The sequence below is a fragment of the Durio zibethinus genome, chromosome 7, assembly GCF_047325235.1.
Source record: "Durio zibethinus cultivar Kanyao isolate XHJ-2024 chromosome 7, ASM4732523v1, whole genome shotgun sequence".
NCBI lineage: Eukaryota > Viridiplantae > Streptophyta > Magnoliopsida > Malvales > Malvaceae > Durio > Durio zibethinus.
Window position 1 is genome coordinate 15,049,348 of NC_143168.1, and position 19,498 is coordinate 15,068,845.

Sequence of the window (19,498 nt, forward strand, 5' to 3'; positions counted from 1 at the left end):
TCATGGCTAAATTTTTTCCTCTAGCCAAGAGGGCCAAGATTTAGAATGAAATTACTACATTTTTCCGGTATGACTCAGAGACCTTATACGAGGCATAGGTGAGATATAAAGAGCTCCTGAGGTGGTGTCCATACTATAAACTACCAAAATGGTTAGAGATTTAGATCTTTTATAATGGGTTAGTGTCTAATACTAGGACTATCTTAGATACTGCATCAAGAAGTGCTTTAATGAGTAAGACGTCTGACATAGCGTATGATCTTATTGAAGATATGGCAACTAATAATTGTCAATGATCTAATGAGAGACAGCATTCTAGGAAAGCCTCATGGGTCTACAAGATTAGTGAGCTTATAACGATGAATGCTATGGTAGATTCCCTAGCCAAATCTATAGAGTCTTTACATTGTAACATTACATCTTCAGAGCCTAGTCCTAGTCATTCAAGGTTTACTCATACCCATAGTTTTGTAGCTATGGATGATGTATGCGGGGTAGGACACTCGAGGGAGTCATGTTCGAGTATTCACTCAAAGTCAATTTCATTTGTAAGACAGAACCCAAGGTAGCCCAACAATCCTTATTCTTCCACATACAACCCAGGCTGGAAGAATAATCCTATTTTCTCTTAGAATCAGTAACAAAACCACCATCTCACATCTTTTGTTAAATTTTTTATTCTATACATTGCATTACTCTTATATACATATATATTGAATTATGCAAAAAAATTGCAATCAAATTCTGATTTTTTTAAAAAAAACTGAGTAATTAAATGATAAAAATTTATACTAAAAAGGGTTTGACCCTAGTCTTACCATAAACCAAACTAGAAAGTCTCAGCAGAAAACACAAAGACCAAACACAAATTCACTTATATTATACTTTACTATTTAAATACTATTTATTATTCTAAATAGTTTTAATCATTTAATTCAATTTTTTTTCATTTATTATTATTATAATATGAAAATTATCATAAATAAACTGTTTTTACTATACTTTATCATCTCAAGAACTTTTTGAAAACTTTAGTCAAATGTACATCACTGTCGTTCCAACTCCATCCCTTATAGAAATTAACAGTTTTCTCCCAAGTACATTCAAAATGCAATTGGGTAAAAAGTAATAGTTGACTATGCTTGCAAAATGGATGGAAGGAATTTGTTGAAACACATAATCTCAAAATTGAAAACATTATAACCTTCAAATACAACAATAACATGAATTTTGAAGCTTTTTTACATATTGAATCAACTACTACACCAAGTAACCTACAAGAAATAGAAGGTAAGATGTTCATTTATGTTTTAAACACTTAATTTAGTCAATTAAACAAAAATCAACAAATTTACAACTTTTAATTATGATTACCATGCAGAAATTGAAGATGATGCTTACTGTGATAATCTTATGTTCCACCACTACTTGATGACCAATGTAAATGTTGGAATAAATCCTACCTTAGTAAAAAATTGCATATAAACTTTTACCACGAATCACAATATCATTTTACTCAAGAATAAAAACTAAATGAACCATGCATTCAAAATATCTACTTGCTTTTTCTTTTTCATGTTATACATATAGAAAATACCAGCTTTTTTTCACAAGTACCTCCCAAATGAACATATCGTAATTACCTTACTAACTTCTGAAGAAAACAAATCTTGAATTATTTGTTACAATGCTCAAAACAAATCATTCACAGAAGGATGAAGGAAATTCATCAATGATAAATATTTGAAGATCGGTGATTATTTTCTCTTTAGCATGATTAGAACCAACAGTTTCAATGTTGTTATCTATCCTAATTATGAATAGTCTTTTTCATTATTATCTTATAAACCTTAACTTTTATCTTATGTATGCATGACTTTTCAAATATTTTACCTATATTTATATTGTAAATCTTATAATTTTAACAATTTAAATCAAGACCACAATGTAGTATGGGCATCCTCCTAGTTAGTATGATTTGAATCCCTTTCTCCAAAAATAAAAAATGAAAAATAAAACCTGGCCCCTTTTTTTTCTCGTCTATAAGCAAAAAGCGTATGTATTAACCATGATCTCTTTAAAGCTTTGACATGACTTATGAAATGCCTTCCTTGATGAATTTAAGATCGTAAACAACTTAACTACTAAGTAGCTATGCCCTACATCCTTGATATGATAATTTATATATTTATATTATATAAAATATTAATAATTCAAGTATTCATATAATATTTTATACAAATTACTTGTCACATATCGTTTTGATATTGAGAACATGAAATATACTTCTTGATTTTTGTTAGTTTTTGTTAAAATTGTAAACATCATTTTCGTTTTTTTTTTTTTTTTTTTCATATGATATCATTGTTTCATATTTTAATTTACCAAATCTACCTTTTGTCTTATATACGAGGAGCCGAGGACCATATCCCATGTGGTAAATTCAGGAGAATACAATGGAAATTTGTGATACCAAATAACTGATTAAGATTCTGGAGAAATGTATGAGCATTATTAAAAACTGGTAGTTTAGTTACCAAGCAGAATGAGATCAGAAAATTGTACAATAATTTAGGACAAAAAAGTGCTACACGATTGGACAAAATCTGTTGATTCAGCTCCGGTAGCCACGATAGAGCATATGAAAGACAAAGTAACACCACACAAGGGAGAGAGGCAGAAGCAAGCAAAACCCTTCAAAGCTCATCCTGTAAACCAAATAAAAGGAATGGAAGTGAATTATATGGCAGTGAATCTCAATTATAAAGACATGAAGTGAAAAAAATTTGGGAGTATTCCCACAGAACTTAGCATGTTATGAAGAAAAGAGAAAGGTAAAGTAGAGGTCAATACTTACATGATAATCATCCATGTAATCACGTGGATGCTGCAAAGAAAACATCTCAGTTAGATACGATAAACATTCAATATCAAATTAGAAAATCCAATTCAATTTATATCTAACATTCAATATCAAATTAGAAAATCCAATTCAATTTATATCTAATATCCACTTTTAAGTTTGTCTTTTAAGCACATACACATTTCTTTTCCATCCTAAAGCAGAACTTTTCCCTCATCTCTCATTTCCTATCAGGGGGTGTGTTTTTGGTCAATTGACAGAAAGCATTAGAACATTAACAATCTTAAAACTAGAGAAGATTTTGGGAACAAAATTTGCTACAATTCCTCCCACAGGAATCTCTAACAACCACCTTTTCTGGGGACAGATTTACATCAGAGTGAGAATCTCTGTATTGTTACATTTCTGTCATTCCCAGTTATCGGGATGCTAGCATCTATACCTCATTCTAAGTAACCCTGAAAGATTACTCAACCAATGGATCCCTGGGGGTTATCCTGATTCCTTTGCAAAAACCTCCAAACAATTATGTAACACCAAAAATCAATTTCCAGCACATCATTAAATGCTATGTCAAGTGTGTGATAACCACATCTTCATAATTAGATCCAAAAGCTGAAAGTGATTTTATTGCTAGTGCCACACATGAGCAGTAAATTTGTTTTACCAACTCTCTGCTACCAGGCTCCATGACATTTTATAGACAGAACACAAGAAACCCTTCTTGCCCTCCCCGGGAAATTAGAAGAAACTAAAAGAAAGTGGCAAAATTATCCTCTTTGAATTTCTGTTCTCCAAATCTCAAATCTCCACACGAGAAAGATATGGAAAACTCTCAGTTTGTGTTCAGTGTCAATTTTGAAAAGCTTCAACATCGATCATCCAAGTCAAATATCTAGTTTTAGAAAAAGACATATAAGTGCTTACATAAAACCCTAATTTAAGGCCTAAATATATAATAAAATCCACAGAAACAACAACCAAGTAAATCCCGCATGACTAAGGTCTTCTTTCCTAATTTTCACCTCGGGTGTGTATGCCTAAAGGACCTAGGTAGTGGTCCTACATGGTTTCCATATCTTATGTGGAGACTTGAGATTTTGCAAATTGACTATCAAGCTTGAGGATAGAATTTCAGTAATGCAATTTTGCTGCCCACTTTTTTTTAGTTTCTTGGTCTTTTTAACATTCATGAATTAAAAAGTTTATAGTATGTAAAATACAAACCCTTTTGTATCTGTCTCTATAGCGCTCCTTATGCCGGTATCGTTGATCATAACCCCTTTCTCTTCTTCTTCGCTCTCCTTCCTCTCTTGCTCTTTGGGCTTCCTGTAGATGTTGGACTCAAATCTACTTAAAAACACTATTCAAGAAAAATGAAGTTCATAATAGAATTTATGTAGAAATATGGGAAGCAAAGATCTGGCAATGACCTCTTCCTCTCGTGCTTTTCTCACTTTCTCTGCCTCTTCAAATGCCTCTTTTTCCACCTGAAAGCTCAAAAAAAATGAAAATTAGGCACCACTATTGAGAAATCATCTACTAGTAAAAGTAGAAAGAACAGGTCAGACCTCCCGGTTGGCAAGCACTTCATCTACCACTTGTTTTGCATACTCCGGATCATCACTGATCAAAACATTGTCAAAAACCGATCCAGCCTTCACCTGTGCATTATATTTCAAGATTGCATCATAAATAAAGGCTATCCCAAACCAGTAAACTGATACTTATGTTTGACAGAACTACCTGCCAAATTTCAATGCCCACATATTTGATTGGCTTAAGCACATAAAGATCAGGATCATCTTCAAACTCTGAAGAGAAACAATAATATCATTCATCTTTGTTCCAAATTCTTCAATTATAAAGATTCTTATCCTGAACAGGCATAAGGAAATATAAAGATGTATTACAGCGTACCTGGATTGTCAATATAAGGAATCTTCCATTTCCCTTTATAATTAGGGTTCTTGATTTTCTGTAGTCATAAAGAAAGGCTGTAGTCATGAGAAGCTGAAGTTAAAAAGTTCAGCTTCAATATTACTTGTTAGCTTTAAAGCATACCTTGGGTTTCCATGGTCCTTTGTATTTTGGATTTGGTATCTTTGGTGCTTTCCAAATACCATCCTCTTCTTCATCCCAATTATCAGGCTAACCAGTGAAAAATAACATGAGTCATAGTATGGCTTTCTTTTCTTCTCCCTCATCCCTTCCCCTTATAATTATATCCCCAAATAGCAGAATAAAGAAATAATTGTAAAAACAGGAAGTAAGAGAAAGGATGGGAAACATAGGAGCACTGTGATTAAGCCAATAGCATTAGAGAGGCAGCTGATGGCAGTTAAAAATATCCAGGTGCATGGCTAATGGCTTAATATTATTGCTTCATAAGTAACAAACTAACCTCTTTCGCTTGAGGGTCAGGAATTTCTTTTGGAATTGAATCATACCCCTGCAAGACCAAGATGAGTTTAGGCATATTTTGCGTTGAAATTATATATCAACTTGAAAATCAATAAGAAAAAAGATGACAAGAAAATTTACCTCAGGTTTCTTGGCATTAGGATCTTCAATATATTCCCTATCATCCCAGTCAGCAGGCTGAAAAAGATAGAAATTTGAAGGTTTTAAATTTTGAAGTTTAAAAAAACCAACCTCATTGAGTAAGGCTAAAATCATAGTCATTGAAGAAAAGGTCAATCCTAAAGAACCCCTAACTAAGATTGTTGAAGAAAGTACTGTTCTCTCTCACGGAGAAAGGCTGTAGTCAAAGTCAATATGTAAATAAGATTTCCATAGGAAAAAAAATTAACAAAAGTGTTCAATTAAGTAGTCCAAACTAAATTATCAGTGGTTTCTTAGCTCTAATTGTAACCTTTTTAGCTTTGACATCTCTGATTTTCCGTGGAGGAAGAATATCCCAGTCGGTATACATGCTTCCAGAATCCCTTTCACGATTATCAATGAGGATACTATAACTTGCATCTGGCCTAAGAATAAAGGTGTAGAAATGAGTTAGCTTGTCAGTTTCACATTCCAATTCCTTCTTGATAGGGTAATTCTGGCCCTGGTAAGAAAGTATAACATGGAGATTCTTTGTTTGTGTGCCACATATATCTGGTCCAAACATTAAGCTGCAGAAAATAGAAAAAGTGAGGAGGTTATTCAAAAAATTTTCTCAAACAAGTAAAACATAGAAAAGAACTGAAAAACTGTAGAAGCAGTCCCTAAGGAAGTTTGCTCTTGTGGCCAGTAAGAAAAGCATCCCAGCATAAATACCAAATGGCAGGTATGATACAGAATATTTATAATATAATTTAAGGCAACAAGAACCAAATGAAAGAAATTTTGCAATAAAAGACGTTTGGGCTATAAATTTTGATACAAACCTATATGGGGTGTCCCCTCCAAATTTCTTTTGATTGACAAATCCAGAGAGAAGCTTTATGTAACCGCCACCACATTCAATGTCCTGCTCAAACCTTATAGAATACTGGAGGACCAATGTCCTGTTCTTATTTGTAAACTCAGGTATCTTTGCAGTTATTGCAAAATGTTTGGCATCACCAGACGTCTGAATACCTACAGAATTATAGGAATTGTCAAAAAGCATACTAGCTTACTTGCCTTAGCCATCAAGTTCAGACTATCAAAAGGAAAATGAGGAGAAAGGGGGCAAAAGTTAAATTTATAAGCTCAAAAGCCTCTCCCATGGCTTTTATGTCATCAGCTTTTAAAGACTTTTACCTTCAATTTGATTGCAAGCTTAACAATTTAACATGATAATTTCAGAATACCAATTCACCTATACCATTGAAAACAGATAAATAAAATATCAAGTCCTTGTTTCAGACATTACAGCCAAGGTGACAGCATGCTTACGTACAACTAATTATGAGGCCAAGGACCCAAATAACAAATCAATTCTGTAAAAGCTATCAAAATCACGAGTGGTTCATGTTGTGAGGGATTTTTAAGCGCTCTGTAGCATAATCAGTTAATGTGAAGTGAACATTGTTGACTCAAGTATCATTACTGGACATGTTTTTGTTTTCTTTTGGAGTGAGTTTGATTATGTAAATAAACACATCTAAAGAAAATTCTGATGTTTGGATAACACTGAATGAAGTTATAGTAATATTCAAAATAGCTAGGTTGTTCATTTATTTCTCAATATTCTCTAGTTTTATATGAACACCATTCATTTTAGAATATAACCAGAAAGAAAAGTTGATATCATACCCTTATCATCAGGATCTCCAAACCACTTTCCAGTTGCATGCTTAAATTCTCCAGCTTTTCCGTCAGCTCTTTTCCAATCTGATTTTACCCAACGGCCTTGCCATCCATCTGTTCACAGCACCAGATCATACCAATGTAGGGTAAAACAAACCAAAAAAATTAGTTAGAGTCCAAATTCTAACGTATAAAAGTATCCAATAAATTTTTTTTTAAAAAAAAATGAGTGTTCCGGGACTGCAAGCTAATGCACTCCAATGTTACAGCCACTAAAGCATTGCTGCTATGCATTTCATCAAGGAAAAAACAACAAACATGTTGAGAAGACTGATATTGAGGTGCCATAAGCATTTTTACAAGACAAAAAAGTCCAAGGCAAAAGAATGATGAACAAATAAATGGTCAATAGGAATTAACCAATTTCAATGCTCCAATCTTTTGGTGCATGAAACAAAATGAAAGAATGGAGGGGGATAAAAAGTCGGATGTCTCATTAAACATAACATTAACCAATTAGAATGTAACTTGAAACCATTTATTCAAAATAAAGCAAAAAAGCAAAGACCCAAGTTTCCTCATGCTATCAGAAATAACAAAAAAAAAAGTAAAAAAAAAAAATTAGTTGACTTTAAATTTTTGGTCTTCTTTTTCAGTGATCCTGAGGTGCCAAAAACATAAAAGAGGAATTTATCAAGATAAAAGGTTCCTATCATTATTCTCTTTTCTTCTTTCTTTCCTTTTCATAGCACTGTTCTTATGATCCACCAAAAGCAAAGCTTTCAAGGAAAATCACCGAGTTATTGCAAGCTTCAATGAAACTCTTTCTTTAAAAAAAAAAAAAAGAAAAGGAAATGGACTGCTTTCTTCAATAGCCAAACCGAACACAACCCAGAAACTAAAATTAACTAGAAAACAGATGCCCGAAAATTGGAGATTTTCCCTTTTTTTTTTTTATTTTCCTCGGCTAACGAAACAAAGCATTGTAAAGAGTGTCAATTCAATTCCAACCACATTTTTGCTTCAAATTTCTCATTTCTTTCCTTCCACAATTTCCCGGCAACCAAACAGAGAATAAGAAGAAAAAGAAAAAAAAAAGAATTGTAACAACTGCCAAGACAAAGCAGTTAGTTAACAACCTAACAAAGATTTTTTAGTTGACGACGTGGCAAAACAGAATTTTTAAAATTCTTTAATTTTCCTCTTCTTTTTTTCTCAATAACCAAACATAGCATTCCACTAGCCAAAAAAAAAAAAAAATTCAAAAGCATCCAGTGAAAGTTGAATCATGCTAAGAATTTCCTTAACCTTTTCAAACAGTAATAAAAAACTGGAAGAGTAGAAAATACAACAAGCAATGAAAAGCAAGCAAGAAAAAACAGTACCTTCAAATCGCTCTTCAAAAATAATCTCTGAAATAGAAGATTGAAAAAAAAACAGAAGTAGAAGCAGTTTAAGCATGACAATTGAAGCATGTCGCGCCATTTCTGGAGAACCAGATACTACTGGGAAGCGCCATTCGAAAGCTTGGGCTAGTTATAGATTGCTTTATAATTCATTGGCCTTGACAGTCCAAATATTTACGGTAATGCCATTATTATTTCAAATTTGACTGGGGGCATTTTATAGTGGAATATAACGTGTGCTTTAGATGTAGGGAGTAGAAAAACATCCACTATTTTCCACTTAATTACGTTATGACCCCACATTTTTGTAATAATTTGGACGTTTTGGGTATTCTGGCCAATGAGAAGTGAGAACGACGTTGCATTGTCCAATTGTCTTAACACTTGGAATGTTAAAAGGAAAAAAAAAATAATAATAAAATATTTCATTTTGATGTTTTATATTTAATATTTGAAAAGACAGAACAAATTGATATTAGTGATCTGTAATAAAATTAAAAAGCATTTTGCATTATTTTTTACGTCAAAAGTACAAAAGTTAAAGGAGTAAGAAATGCATTAAAAAAATCATTTTAGTACACCTTGAAAAGAAAATATAAAATTCAAATATATATAATTTATTTTCTTTTTTTTTTTTTTATTTCTCCTAATAACATATAAGTGCAAGTTCTTTTTCCCTTTCTTTTAACTCTTTGATATTTTCAAATAGAGATATATTTATAATTGAACCGTATGCTTCAATTGAAATAACAATTTCTTTTCGTACCTTTGTAATTAAATGACTAAAATTGAAGCATTATTCTTTCAAAAAAAAAAAAAACCAAAAAACAAAAGCAGGCATTGATTGGAGGGTTTGCGTTCAAATTGAATGATTGCGAGAGAAAAGGATTTGAAGTCCACCACAAAACAAGTTTCTCAGAAACCGGGAATCCGTTTCCCAGAAACTACAAATGTGTATTTTCGATGGCTGGCCCTACCCTCACTCAGCATATTGGATAACCCCAAAGTTGGGGCAATAGGGCATTATTGAAGATTTTTCAAGGTTCGGAAAGACTTTGGGTCGTTCCCCTTTTTTTGGGTCTTTTCGGCTGTCCTTTGGGAGTGTGGACTGTTGACTCCTTCCAAGTCAGAGTCTTCCTCTCGGTCTACTCTTGCTTTCCTGGTGAGTTCGCAAGGAAAGCTAATAACGTGACAAGTGCTGCATTGCCTCGTTTAGAGATCAAGTATATTAAATTTTGGCTGTAATTTAACATTTCATAAATGGGATTTAAATATTGCTACATGTTATTATATATTATATTAAGTTCCTTTTATTTTGTCCTTTGTACTTCCTTTTTCTATTTATTTTTCTTATTTTATTTATTCACATAACATTTTAATACCATAATTTAGCACCTTATTAATGTAATTTCTTATAAATTAAATTATTTATTGAAAAAGATCAAACGTGATAATCATACATTTATAAATGTAGTTGAACCAATGAAATATTCAAATAAACAAAAAAAAAGTAGGTATTAGTTCAACTGATTATTCATGCAAATAAGTACACAATTTTTTTAACTCTAAAATTATGATTGTTTATGTGAATATAAAGACTAAAATTACATCTTATAAATTTACAATTGAAAAGCTGTTTATGTGATTGAATTAATATTGAAATAAATATATGTATTAGTTAATTTATAAGTTTAACTCATATTAAGATTAAAACTTCTTTGATTTATTAACTTCAATTTCAATCTCAATAAAATATAAAATATTTCCATGTATAGTTTCATTAATATTTGTATTTTTTATATAAAAAGTTTCATCCTGTATGACAACATTACATCTATATTATATTTAAAACTTTTGATTGAGCTAATCTCATGAGTTGTTTTTATTTCTTAGAAAATATGGGGATTTTATTCATTAGCAGAATTACAATCTTCAAAGATGACCTAAGCTATAAAATTAGGATAATCCTCAACTCAAAAGTTATTCTCTACCACATTCAAACCATTCTTTGCTAACAGTGAGTAGCCATGTTATCCTTTTTCAATGTGTGCATAATAAAACAAGTTTGGAATTGCTCTTTTCTTATTTTTTTTCTATAGCTTCTTCTATGATTATTCTAATTAGTGATAAGTCTAGCTCTGTTGAGCTAAGAAGCTTGACCATTATCAGTGCATCTCCTTCAAGGGCTATCCTTCTGAAACCCATATCAGATGCAAAATCTAACGCTTGGACAGCTACATAGGCTCCTGCCTGGAAGGAATCACTTATGTTTGGTAAACGGATGGAGGTAGCTGCTAGCATTTCTTTTGTGGAGTCCCTTATCACAATGCCCACTCATTCTTTTTTTTGCCTAACATCTATTGCTCCATCAAAATTGACTTTGACAAGCTCATGTAAGGCAATTTCCATCTACCTGGTGCTTTCGTTTGAGCCGTGTCTTTTATGTAAGCAACATTATAATCTATCACATACTTCCTGATGACATGTACTAGATCCTGTGAGCCCCCACTTATGCTCCCCATGAAAAACATTGTTGGTTCCATGTTGCCCTGGCTGTAACCATGCTTACCTATAGTTGTTCTTTATCAAATGACACACAGATTTGTTCTACTCACGAAGCATGTCCAGTGCCCCTCTCTTGAAATTCCTTGTTTGCATTCAGTGAGTTCCAGACTTGAACAATGGTCGGACATGTTCTAATGGCATGTACCACTGATTCTTTTGTTTCCCCACACTTGAATCATGTTTTATCCACATTTAGCTTTTTATTATGTAAATTCACCATAACCGGGAGAAAACCATGGTACATTCTCCAGAACAAAGCTTTGATCTTGCTAGGCGCCTCTGCCAACCACAGTGCCTTCCAAATCTGTGTATTGTTTTCTCCTATTACTGCAGGACGAAGCCATTCTTCATTCGATATTTTGCACAACAGTTTATAGCTACTCTTGACTACAGAGACTATGATAATGCCAGACTAACCTATCTTGGGCACCTAGCTTACTTATTGGCAAAGAACATATAGCTTCCACTTCACCATGTGAGAATATTTCATAGATAAGCTCCCTTTTCCACTGCTTAGTTGAGCTGTCTATAAGCTTCTCCACAAGACTATCTTCTTCTAACATTACTCTCAGTGATTGCACCTTGAAAGAGTTCGTTCTTAGGATCTACTAGCCATCTAGATTTGGATTGACTGCTCATCACCAACTTTCCATCTCTCACCCATTTCCAAAACATCGCGAGCTTCTCATATGCTTCTTGAAGTATAAGATGGGTTGTGTCCAAGCCTCCCTTCAAAAAAAAATTCCAAAAGGTATTTGGCTTTGAGAACTTGGTGCATTTGATAGCACCTAAAAATATAGCATTTTTACATTCAAAAATTGGTGCTAAATTTTAAATTTTGTTCAAATTTTAGGTGCTTTTATTCTAGCTTCTTGCATTTTAAGGCTTAAAGCCTTTGGATGAAGAAAACATACAATCCATGCATGAAGGTGCATATTTGGCCATGTAAGACCAAGAGTTAGCCAACCCTCATTGGTTCAATGCCATTCAACCATGCAGCTAAAGAGGAATTTTACATGCATATGGACTCTCAAGTCATCCTTGTATTCGGCCAAAGCAAGATCCAAAACTTCTACTTGCATTAGGACTTGTTCATGTGACCAAAAATAGGAATTTGCATCCATAAAGGACTCCTACACCATTCTGCCCTATCTATTTTCCGATAAGACTCCATGCAAATTTAAATGCATAAAGACTCTACCCCACACGGCCAAAAGAAGTTTGAACTCTACCATGACTCTTTTGCTTAGCATTGAAGAATTTCAAGCTACCATAAACTTTACCTTATTCAGCCAAGAGTGTTTGTGTTTGAGATGGATTCTTTTGCTTATCTTTTTGAAGATTTATAAGCTACATCCTAGGAGTTTAGATAAGAATCAATTACCTTGTCTTGAATCCTACCTTAGTAGAACCTATAAGGAGATTGCATTAAGATTATATCAAACAAAGATTACATGATCAAAATTGCTTCCCAAGACACCCATTCAACTATACCCTTTCAAGAAGTAAGAGTCCCATTTGGTCAAAGCACTTTGAATATAAAGATAAACCATATCTCTTAGCGTTTGATTTAAAATCAAATTCTTATAATTTTTATCCACCTATGGTCAAACCCACTGTATAATAGGGAAGCCATTCTCACTTGTTTTATCATCCTTCACTTCTCCTCTTTTTTCTCATTTTTTTTCTTAGTTTTTCTTTTGTTTAGTTATTTGCTTAGGTGATAGATTTGCCAATAAAAAAATTTTGTTTCTTTAAATTATTTTATCTAATTCAAAAAGTATTTAATTTTCAAAGATCTTTTGTTTTTCAAACATTTTTTCTTATTAAAAGTTTGAATTACAATTTCCTTTATTCTTACAAGTTTTGGCAAGCACCCTTTTACAATTTCGAAGCATTCCTACTGTAAAGCTAAGTTTTGGTCATCATCATTTTACATTCAAGTTATTTAGTTTCATGTTTGGCAATCTCAAGTTTTCTTTGTTTTTTATGATTTTCATTCTTGTTCTTTTAGATCTAATGTGGCTATACTCTTTTACTTCCTAAGTGACAATTGGTGAAGTCAAGATCTAAACCTACATTACTCTTATATTTTCTTATTTTGCAATCAACAGTTGTTTAGTTATAAGATTTTTGAGATCTCAACTTTAGTACTTGAAAGCTACCTAACATTACAATCTATAATCTCTTGGGAGATGAAACTAGAATACTTCCATTTTATTACTTAATCTATGTACTTACATGCTATATAAAAATCAACAATCAAGTTTTTAACACTGTTACTGGAGATTATAGTGGTGTTTTCAATATCAATAAGGATTTTTTAAACTTTTATAATCTAAACTTTTTTACTTTTATTTGAATTTATCCTTCTTTGATAATTTTTTATTTGTATGCACAAATCCAAAAGTGTTAATTTAACTCCAATGGATCAAAAATTGAAAGAACTTTTAGAAAAAGAAGAAAAAAGTAGACAATGCCACCTGCACCTGTACCAATGACCAATGCAAATAATGAAGCTCAAAGAACTTTGAAAGATTATATAGTTCCCAATTTTGATGGTTTCCAACCATCCATTCAAATGTTAGACATTCAAGAAAATAATTTTGAGATCAAGCCTTCAATAATACAAATGGTCCCAACTTCTATGTAGTTTGAAGGATTACATAGTGATGATCCTAACATTCATCTTTTAAATTTTCTTGAATTATGTGATATTTTTCATTATAATGGTATTTCTGATGATGTTATTCGACTGAGACTTTTTCTTTTTTCTCTTAGGGACAAGGCAAAAAGTTGGTTGACACCACACCACCTAGCTCTTTCACAATATGGGATGATTTGGTACAAAAATCTTTGACAAAGTTCTTTCCACTAACTAAGACAGCCAAGTTGAGAAATGAGATCACAACATTCATGCAAGTAAATGATGAAACACTATATGATGCATAGGAAAAATTCAAAGAGTTGTTAAAGAAATGCCCACATCATGGATTACCCTAATGGTTATAAAATTAGTTTTTCTACAATGGTCTTATACTAACCATGAAAACCATCTTAGACTCAACTGTTGGAAAGGCAATCATGAATAAAACTGCTGAAGAGGCCAATGAGTTGATTGAAGAAATGGCTACTAACAACTATCAATGGGGCATAGAAAGAAAGGTAAGTAAAAAATCTATTGGTTTGTTTGAAATTGATGCAATCACCTCTATAAACTCCCAATTAGTTGCCCTAACCAAAATGATAAAAGACTTAAGAGCCCACTCCCAATCCAACCAAGTAAATGTAATCCAAAGTCCTTTTATTTCATGTGATATCTTGAAGGACCTTATTTAAGGGAAAAATATAAATTTAGGATAGAACTTGTCCAATTTAGCCAACAACTCAAGCTCAATTATAATATATATAGCAACACCTATAACCATTGATGGTGAAATCACCCTAATTTTTTTTGGAATCAGCCCAAACACCAATCCATCAACACCCAAAATAATAACTTTTGCCTTAACCCACCAACTTACAATCCTCCCTGAGAAAAGAAAGCAAGTTTTATGGATATATTGACCCAATTGATGCAAGCTAATAATGCAAATATCCAAAGCCAAATTGCATCAATCAAGAACCTTGAAAATTATATAGATTAAGTAGCCCAAGCCATAGCCAACCACCTTGTAGGTATCTTGCTCAGCAATATTGAGTTCAATCCTAAATGATAACACAAGGAAGCTTGTAATGCTATCTATTCTTTGAAAAATGTTGGGATGGATAACTTTGATGAAAAGGATGATATCTTGGATTAACCAATAGTGGTAAACCTCTTTAGCTTTGTAAAATAACCTAAAATAGACTTTATGGGATAATATTGAAAGATAAGGAACTATTGAGGTTTGAAAGAGAAATTTTAGAAGATTTTAACCCTGGCACTGAAGGCCCTTGAGAACATTGAACTTTATGAGGAAGATCCTAAAAAAGAAAATGTTGAGATGGACTATAAGAAAGATCTTAAAAAATATATTGAAAAGTCTACTAAAGAAAGACAAATGCCATTGCAAATAAAAAGAGCATTCTTAGAAATCATTCAATTGAAGCCTAAAGAGGTAGTTCAAGAGGTGGAATACAAGAGAAAGTTCAAACAAAGCCAAGAATGATTGTAAGAATGTAGGCAATGTTTTAATGTAGCACCAACTACCTTAAGACCTATTCCTAAAGAGCTACTTAAAAAATTAAAGAATGCCACATTTGTAAAAGATTACAACCTTGAACTTTAACAATTCTTACCCAAAAAGTAAAAAGTTTCAGGGAGTTTTACTATTTCTTGCAAAGTTAGATAATTAAATTTTGATAAAGCTCTTTATGATCTTGAATCTAGCATAAACTTAATACCTTTAAATATGTTTATATAGTTAGGTTGTGGAGAGTTGAAGCCTGCTAGATTCAACCTAAAATTTGCTAACTAGTCTACTGAGCAACCACAAGGGATATTAAAAAATATGCTTATGAAAGTTAACAAGTATGCACTCTCTGTAAACTTTGCTATATTAGATATGAAAGGTTATGAAACTTGATTATTATTAAGAAAACATTTCTTATTGACTGTCAAGGCCTTAATTAATGTATATAACCATAACCTTACCTTAAGTTTACAAACAAGAAATTACAATTTGTAACTGAAAGGTATGGTATTCTTAGGGATAAAGATAATGTAAATGTAGTAGAGGTAAAAGAAAACATTTAGGATTCTAACTCAGTAGCTAAACATCTTGATCCCTTGATGCAAAACCATTTGGCAACACCTACTTCTAATAGTACCAAAGCCATAATGAACTTAAGCTTAGTTTATGTGATTCTAACTAGGAGAGTTAGTACACCTCCTAAGACCAGTCCTGTTTATATCATTCCTTAGATAAGGATCCGACAAGGTAAAATCCCTTCAAAGGGATAAGATGATTTTGATATATTTAGAAATGGCTAAACTTACCAGAAAAGCATTTTTTGGAAGGCAACCCAAGTTTTATTTTATGATTTATGTTTTCTTTATTTTTATTAGGACATGTGTGTTTTGATGTTTTAATGTTTTGATGTTTTAATGTTTTTTTTTTAGTTTGTTTTTGTAGGAATAAAGTGAAGTAAGGAAAAGATCTCATTTAAGTGAAGATTCAACCTTAAGCAAAATTTTATAGAGTATTTATTTTTCCCTTGCTTTTTGCTTTAATATATTGTTCAACTTAAATGTAGAAAAGAAAACTGCTTTCTTAAATGCTTGTTGAAAATTGTGAACCCATTTTTACTTTCAAACCAAATTGACTTGTTAGATTTCATTGTTATGCACACTTAGTTTATTTTGCATAAATGTTTCAAGATTGACTTAAGTTTGATATGAAGTTTAATTATAAGTATGGTAGAACTTAAAAAGAATTCTTAACATGTTTCTTTTTTGATATGATTTTTGTACATATGTTCTTATTCTCTTTTAATAAAATGCTTTGATTTTTGTGAAAGTTTATGAAATATGGATTTGCATGAAATTGGATGATTAAGATAAGTACTCTAAAATTCATCTACTCAACCATTGAGGTGAAATCCTATACTATATTTGACTCAAGAGAAAAACTAGGTAATTTTTTGGACTGTTTAAGCCTTTTTTGATCCCACTCTGTTATGATGTATCCATAGTACCTATATTTTAAACATGTTATATTATTTCTTTTTCTTTGTTTATTTAGCTGCATAATAAGCCCAATAATCTTTTTATTTGATTATTATCTCTGTAGACATCCCATTTTATTTGAAATTTTTTTGGGATAAAAATTAAGCTTTCAACCGTAAATTGGGCTCGATTAGGAAACTTTGGGCCTAATAGGAAAATATTTGATTTAAATTAATTTCTTTTATTTATTTATTTATTTATTTATTTATTTTGTTTTAAAAAAGTGAACAAAACAAAAAAAGTCAAAAGTTTAAAAAAAAAAAGAAAAAAGGGAAGAATGAAATCAAGAATTTGTCCAAAAATTGTGTTTTGTATTGAATTGAAAACAAAATCAAATCTTCTTTGAGAATTTGTCCTAGATATCAAATTGGCAGAATCAAATCATGAAAATCATGGAAAGTCAACAACAATTGAATAATTTTGGATAGTCAAAAATTAAACCCCAAATTTATGGATTCGATCGAGTTATTCATTTTAGAATTAAAAGGAGTTAAGCCCTATATAAATCATTCATACATGGAAAAACGGAAAGAACAGAAAATGATAAAGGGGAGAAATTTAAGAAAAGAAAAAAGGTTTTTCTAGAAATTAGTTTCCTAGGATTGAGTTTAGAGAAGGCATTTCTAGGATTATAGAGGTTGGCTGGACTTTCAGTTCTAGGCTTTTAAAAAAAAATTGGTTTTAGGGTTTCTTGGAATTTGTTTGGAATCCAAAAATGGGTGTAGAGATTTTTTTTTTATTAGATCTTATTGGATTTCTTAAGTTGCCGATTTTCTGGCTTTGAAAGTCTTAGGGTTGTGGATTTGATTTTTGGTTTTTAGAATTCATGATTGAAATTTTGGAAGTTTACTGTAAACTTTTTTAAGTTTTGAATGGTTGGGTTGTTATGGGTTTGTATATGAAATTTTGGTTTTGTTATAAGTTTTCTAGTGAGGGTTTATATTTTCTAGTGGAGTCATGGTGGCCTGAGGGGTTTGGTGGTGATCGTTACCTATATTTTATTGGTTTTCTATAAAAATTTGCAATTCCCGACAGCCGGTTGAATTTCTCAGATCTAGAACCTAGGTTTTTGGCTTGGCTTTGCATTTGGTTAAAGTCTCCGATGAGACTTCTAAAGAGAAGTCAAAAGGAGTTGGAGCTAGAAAGAAAGAAGAGACTGAGGCAATTGAAGAAAAAAAATAAAATTTACCTTTTATACCAGATCAAAACGACATCATTTTAAGAAAGTTAGGATCCATGTGGAATTTGAGGAGGTCTGTGTATGACCCATCAGGTGCTCGACCCATAGTGCAGGTTTGTCCTTTTCTTTTTTGTTTATTTTTTGTTTTTTATTTTTTTTATTTTTTTATGTTTTATATATATATATTAATATTTATTATTTTGATTGCATTAATGTGATAAAAAAATATTTTTTTTTGCATGATGTTTTTGTTAATTTTTTTCAGTTCTTATTTCGGCATAAGTTTAATATATATTTGCATGATATTTTATATCAAGTGCATGATAATTTATATATTATATTATTGCATGATAACTTATGTTTATTGTATGATATATTATTATTACATGATATAATATTATTTTGCATGGTGTTCTTTGCATGCTAATTTGTGTTTATTTTATTTCATTCTTTTCATTAAGATAAAAAGTTTTCAAAAAAAAAATGTTTTTCAATCTTATCAAATTATTGGAGAATTTAAATCTTAAATTAAATCTTACCAAATTATTAGAGGATTTTACTAATTATTTCAAATAAAATATATTAATGACTTCGACAACAAAGTTGCTTCAAAGTGGGATATTAGTCTTCATGAATACTCATGAGGTAACAAAATTATCTTAAATTACTATCAAATATTGAAGTAATTTTAAGATCAATATTAAATATCTTTGGTAAATCATAAATATGGTTAAAGCTTGAATAATTTAAAATCAAACTAGTATCATCCTTTGAATGGGCGTTATGAAGGTGCTTTAACATTTCTCACGTGTAATTGTACTCCAAAACCTTAAATTTGGTTTTGTGGATCAGAATATACTATTTAAATATACCTAAGTTAATCTTGGGACTCATCTTTAAGTGGGACAAATTTTTCAGGTGGCCAATCGCACCTAAATAAAAAAGATTGGTGGTAACTCTTTTAATATATATCTAGCAATAGGTCTACAAATCTATACATTATAACAATCCCTTCTTTTGTTTTTTCCTAATCAAATTATGCTAACTTATGCATTATGGACATTTTGATGTATTTGAGAGGAATGGAAGCATAAGGAATGTAAGAAAAGAAAATGGCAAATGCAAGGCAAAGCCTAATAAAGCCAAAAATGGCTAAAGTTAAAAAAATGCCATAAATAAAAGAATAAAGTGATGCCTCAAGTATTCAAAGTGTCCAAAAGCTTCCAATTGTTTAAAATAAAGTCCAAGAAATTTCTAAAAAAATAAGCTAAAGGTTTTGACCTTAATTTTCTTTTTCCTACCTTAACCTAAGCCTTACATCACAAGCTTAAGAGACTTTTTCATCTTGACTTAATTATGTAAATTTAACATTAGTGAAGAGGAAAAGGGAAAGGGAACATATAAAACATGTTCTGTCTTTGAGCTGAAATATGATGAAATATTTTACATTCTTTTTACTTAAGTTATATGCATGAATTAAAGAATGAGTAAATGCATATGCGTAAAGAGCATAATATATTGGGAGTTTATTTTTTAAA

At 31.4% G+C, this 19,498-nt stretch overlaps 1 protein-coding gene and 1 non-coding gene across 2 annotated transcripts; both read right to left on the minus strand.

Moving 5' to 3' along the window:
* Positions 1 to 2,463: 2,463 nt before the first annotated feature.
* Positions 2,464 to 8,636, minus strand: LOC111276813 (calreticulin-3-like). Its single transcript, XM_022862691.2, has 14 exons — positions 8,485 to 8,636; positions 7,106 to 7,213; positions 6,253 to 6,445; positions 5,739 to 5,997; positions 5,408 to 5,464; positions 5,268 to 5,315; positions 4,928 to 5,014; positions 4,784 to 4,841; positions 4,610 to 4,677; positions 4,435 to 4,527; positions 4,297 to 4,353; positions 4,091 to 4,192; positions 2,858 to 2,887; positions 2,464 to 2,708 (listed from the first exon to the last, which is right to left on the minus strand). The coding sequence occupies exons 1-14, from the start codon at positions 8,582 to 8,584 to the stop codon at positions 2,697 to 2,699; spliced, it is 1,272 nt and encodes a 423-aa protein (XP_022718426.2). The 5' UTR covers positions 8,585 to 8,636; the 3' UTR covers positions 2,464 to 2,696.
* A 5,323-nt stretch (positions 8,637 to 13,959) lies between these two features.
* On the minus strand, positions 13,960 to 14,066 carry LOC149518018 (small nucleolar RNA R71). The gene has a single exon (XR_016343879.1). It is a non-coding gene; the product is annotated as a small nucleolar RNA R71 (small nucleolar RNA).
* Positions 14,067 to 19,498: the final 5,432 nt, after the last annotated feature.

Excerpts from the sequence above, each read along its gene's own strand:
- LOC111276813 (XM_022862691.2), bottom strand. The coding sequence starts at position 8,584 with ATGGCGCGACATGCTTCAATTGTCATGCTTAAACTGCTTCTACTTCTG. Across the intron at positions 6,446-7,105 it reads TGGAGATCCTGATGATAAGG|GTATTCAGACGTCTGGTGAT; the intron begins GTATGATATCAA and ends ATAATTCTGTAG. Across the intron at positions 4,354-4,434 it reads AAGTGCTTGCCAACCGGGAG|GTGGAAAAAGAGGCATTTGA; the intron begins GTCTGACCTGTT and ends TTGAGCTTTCAG.